Source organism: Halyomorpha halys, unplaced genomic scaffold (assembly GCF_000696795.3).
Source record: "Halyomorpha halys isolate HHAL.00 unplaced genomic scaffold, Hhal_1.1 Scaffold1586.1, whole genome shotgun sequence".
NCBI lineage: Eukaryota > Metazoa > Arthropoda > Insecta > Hemiptera > Pentatomidae > Halyomorpha > Halyomorpha halys.
This window is the reverse complement of record NW_027108793.1, coordinates 85,766-90,811: the sequence shown is the minus strand read 5'-3', so window position 1 is coordinate 90,811 and position 5,046 is coordinate 85,766. Positions and strand designations below refer to the sequence as shown.

General features: G+C 28.4%; 1 protein-coding gene across 1 annotated transcript in view; it reads left to right on the top strand.

The window, feature by feature from the left end:
- LOC106690132 (15-hydroxyprostaglandin dehydrogenase [NAD(+)]) overlaps positions 1-560 on the top strand; it is a gene marked incomplete at its 5' end in the record, with an annotated part of 8,408 nt that extends 7,848 nt beyond the window's left edge. The window contains 1 exon segment of the mRNA XM_014435456.1: positions 237-560. Within this exon segment, the coding sequence (XP_014290942.1) occupies positions 237-378 (142 nt within the window).
- Positions 561-5,046: the final 4,486 nt, after the last annotated feature.

Here is a 5,046-nt window from a genome sequence, read left to right as displayed (position 1 = left end):
TGAATTTAGTTTAAAACGATTAAAATTCTTTTTATTTTATTTTAAATAATTTTTAAATTATTACAATATATATAGATATATTTTAATATCCTCTGTTTGAGTAAATAGTTATTTTTTTATGTATAATAATTCCACAATAATTACTCAATCATTTGCTGTAACTGCCAGGAGAATAATAAAAATTACTTTGATTTAACTACAGCCCATAATATATTTGTTTTTCTAATCTGTTACAGTCCAGAAGCTGTTGCTAAGGGTACCGTCTACATTATCAAATATGGAACTTCTGGAAGTGTATGGGTGGTTGAACATAATCAGCTACTGAGGGTAACATATCCCAAAAGGGAATCATACCAGACAAAAATCATAGATCTTTAATTCATTGAGAAAATGGGTCAAAACTATTTTCTGTTGTTTGCTACATTATATAATTTTTTAAGCTTCATCAAACCTGTTTAACCTATTTGAATTATTTTAAGTTCAGTATGTACTTCATACATACCTGTTTATTAGTATCTATAAACAATTAAGTTATAATAAATATACTTTATGATTAATAATCTGAAATATATTTACATAATCTTAAGGTTATCATGCCTTTCCTAAAAAAAAATTATTTTAATTCAATAATCTCATTTGGGAAATTACCTTAATAATATGCTCAGATTAGTGATTTTTACGGCGGGTAGGGGTTCAAAAGGAACCTTTACTAGCCCAACCGTGAAAAGAAAAGAATAGCCGAATTTTGTTATTTTTGTATTTTAAAAAAAGTAAACGTAATAAGAAGGAACACAAAATATACAACTAGAAACAAAAGAAGAGCTTAACACTATTATAAAATTAAATTAATTGAACAAAAGAGAAAAAAATGTTTTATTTCACCGGTGATTGGTGGGGCCCCGGTTGTAGTTGTTCTGAGAGGATATTCTTGTGGAAGTAGATCGACAAAAGGGACGTACGTCCGCCTGCCTTGTCCTCTTGGAGGATGAGTTGAATAAGTCCGCCCACCGTGGCTAAGATGATTTAGCTGGCGAAGATGGCCAGAATGCTGGCAACTACGAGTGCGTAGTGAGGAGAAAATGAAGAAGATATGTGTATGTAGTGAGACGTTAAGAAGTTGTCTGTCTTTTTTTTAGTTTAAAAAACGATAGGGAGAAGTTGTTATGTTTTGGACGTTATAAAAATCATATGTTTCAATTATCTATTTGCGGACCATATGTTGGCCGCAACAGTGATACTATTTTGACATATTTAAAAAATATGTTTTTGACTTAAACATATATAAAGGAACAATGTTCTAAATTCTGATTGTGATGGTACATAATCTAAAATCTCAAAATAGTATATCAGCTTAATATTAATTTATGTTTGAATTCAGTATTTCAATAACCACTTAAGGTTTAATTGATGAGAAAACAAAAGCTTCAGAAACTTCCTTAAAATTGTTTGCATTATTTGAGACATCTAGAGACATTTTCAATTTATTTCATTAAATATTCTTCTGGATTACATCTTTATTGAAAGAAAATTCTGAAATATAAATCAATTATCCTAATCAATTTTCTAAAGAAAATTCTTCAATGGTACACCTCTACAAAAAAATCACTTGAGGTGGATTAAAAAAAAAATTAATGTGTTAAAAAATCAAAATCTTTTTTTTGTCTCATTATTATACCATTAAAAAAAAATCCATGTTTTGTTTTTAAATATTATCTTACATACTAATCATTAAAATAAAATTCAAATATACTTTTGAATTCATAATTATTTTAGAAGTATTTCATAATTTTATTATTATGTATTGGTAAAACATAATAAATAAATAAAGTATTTTTGGCATTGAGTGAAAAAATTTGCCTGAAAGGGATAAATATCAAATTGTATTTCGTATGAAATTATAAATCAGTCTCGTTTTTCTCAAACTTATTAATACGTTTTAACAATTCATAGAATACATATAAACTTCTTTGATGAAAACTCAAATGAGCCAGTACCCTCACAGAGGATGATTTACCTCAGAGAGTAACTGAAGAAAATCATCAATATTACAAAGAATTTGTATACAGTTGGAAAACCATTGTCGGGCCTGCCCATTTCAATCTTCGCTAAAGAGGACCAACCCTTGGAAGGGCAGTAGACAGATGAGGCACAGACAACATAACCTTACAGCTGAAAATTGAACTTTTATTTATGTAAAAATTGTAAATTGATTTATAAGCTGTAGTTCGATGCTATGGATATATTTATAACATTGAACAGCCGCTGCACTGCTATATTGCTCAAAAGGCTGGGAAAGGTAAAAATAAGTAAATATATAATACATATCAACATTTTAAATAAAAATGGATGTCCTATGAATAAATCTAAATATTTATTCAGGTTTTTTTAATTTTTCCCTTTTTTCCTAGAGTTGAGTCATCTAATTTACCAGTATAAATAAATAGTTCTTATAAGCTATGAATTAAAACTAAAACTGTTATGAAGTCTAGATGCATTGATGCAAAAAAGTTTTAAAGGAGGGTGGGGCAGACAATATCAAAATTTTCCTATTTCCACCAAATCTCACAATTTAGTACAAATGTGGAGAGTATTTCCTGAAATTTGTCCATTTTCTAAATGTTTTTGGAAAACTAAATTCTGTTTACAAGCAATTCCGAGTATAATAATCTCTTTGAATTATATTTTACCATAATTTTCATGATTTGAAGTAGGTTCTCAAATATCAAATTTCTCAACATTTTGGGTTTCAAATTACTGACAGTAAAAAAGTTGAATGTAACAATCCCCCTGTTAAAACCCCCGAGTCATTATCATTTGAATTGATAATCAATATTAGTAGTGAAACAGCCTTTTTTTTAAAAGTTTAAAGTGGTTGATCATAAATTAAAAATCAGCTATATATAAATATAAATATATTCATATTCATTTGACTAAATGTATTGAGCTAGGGTATAAGGTTGGTGATATTCCAATGATAAAACTATGATAATAAAGTGTAAAAAAAAAAAATGTAATTTAACGCTAAATAATTGTATTTGAAGAGTACAAAAAAAAAAAAGGTTCATAGTAAAAGATTATTTTTAGAAGCTCCTTGACCTCAATGATATATATTCAAAACATTATCTTTCATTTACTTTATACTTCAGCCATTTCTCATTAACTCATAGCAAAGCTAAATTTTAGCTTGTTACTATAACTGTTGAATGAACGTGAGTCGGACAAAACAAAAAATGAAATACATTTCAATCTAAATTTATTAATTCAAAAATAACCCTGCTAAATGATTTTACTGCTAATTTAAATTTCCTTTTTCCCAACATAAATTTTTTTTTCACCTAGTTTTAGAACTTTCAAAGAATTGATATCCAACCTGAAAAATATACCATAAATTTGGTTGACCTTTTGCAGTGACAAGATCGCTGTGTGCCCAGAAGGGTCTACCACTAACTTTATTAAAAATTATAACAAACATATCAAAAGATAAATTCTTATACATTATTAATCAAGATAAAAAAAAATCCTAATTAGAAATACATACTTTATACTTGCTTTAAAACTATTTTTAGTTGATTTAAAATTATTATTTTATTTTATTTCAAAAGAATTTTGAAAATTAAAAAAAAAATAATAAAGAGAGCATCAAGAGATTTAAAACCAAAAATTAGGTTACTTAGTTCCAAATTTTAGGTGTAAAGTTATCCATTGTCATATTTTCAGAAATTTTGACTAGGGAAGAGATTAAGAATTTTTCGTTTTTTTTTTAATAATTTATTTATTGATATTTACAACTGTATACACATATATACAACAAGTAAATTTGCTGTAGGTGACATAGTGACATGATAAAAACATGTGGAGAATCTAACCACTGATAGAACTCCAATAACATTTCTAGAGGAGAAGATCTCGAGGCCATCTTCTTTTCAGACGCCTAGGAGGATTATTAGGTAATGAAGGAGAAGCCAGGTTAGAAACAAGTGGATTTGGGTGGTTGAGAAGTTTATTATGGAAGGAACGGTATCTGGTTCTGGCCAAATCGGCAACATATGGAACATTGAGGTCCTGATGGATGACTTGATTTGTGACAAAGTAAGGAGCATTAAGGATTTTATGAAGGATTTCGGACTGTAAGGATTGGATTCGGGAGGAATTTGATGGTTTAGTGGAGCCCCAAAGCTCAATTCCGTATGTCCAGATAGGCCTTATAATAGTCATGTAGATCAGTCTTTTGTAATGGATTGGCAATTTAGACCGTTTGTCTAGTAAATGTTGCAATAGTCGGAATCTACGAGCAGTTTCTTGTCTTTTTAGTCTTGTATGAGGATTCCATGTCAGTCGTTTGTCGAGATGTAGTCCTAAGTAACGGATCTGTTCGACAGGAGTAAGTGGGGTATTATTAAAGGATATTTTAGGGGAAGAGGTCATGGGCTTACGTCGAAGGGTAAATGTGATTTGGTGGGATTTATTGGAATTTATTTTAATCCTCCAGTTTTAGATTAAGAATTAAAACTTATTTTTGCTTCTTAGTCAAAGAGAGAACTTAAGCAATTTCATGATTACACTTACCATTATATTTTAAAACAAAGTAATAAAAGTTTGAGGTATCTTGTTTAACACAAAATAATAGAAGAAGAAAGAAAAATTATAGAAAACCTAGAATTATTTTTCAACTAAACTTTGCAACCACCAATTAAGAGGTTAACATTTCCTCTTTCTCTCCCAGCCCTTTCACATCTTTCAATGCCATCGGTAAGCCACAATGAAATACACAAAATTTTTAATGAGATGTTAATAATTGGCTGTGGATTAATATGAGGTATTAAGTAATAATATCTTTCCGAATGATTGTCTTTGTTAAGAAGTTAATTCCTATGAAAATAGTATATTCTTATCATAAGATCACTCTTTGAAATTATTTTTTCTCAGGAATACTATATAATAAAAAATAACTAAATATATTGTAATATGCTCTTTTTTAGTAAATAGTATATTTTGGTGTATAAAGAGTTTTTAATATGTTTTATGTTATGTATCATTTTAATATTC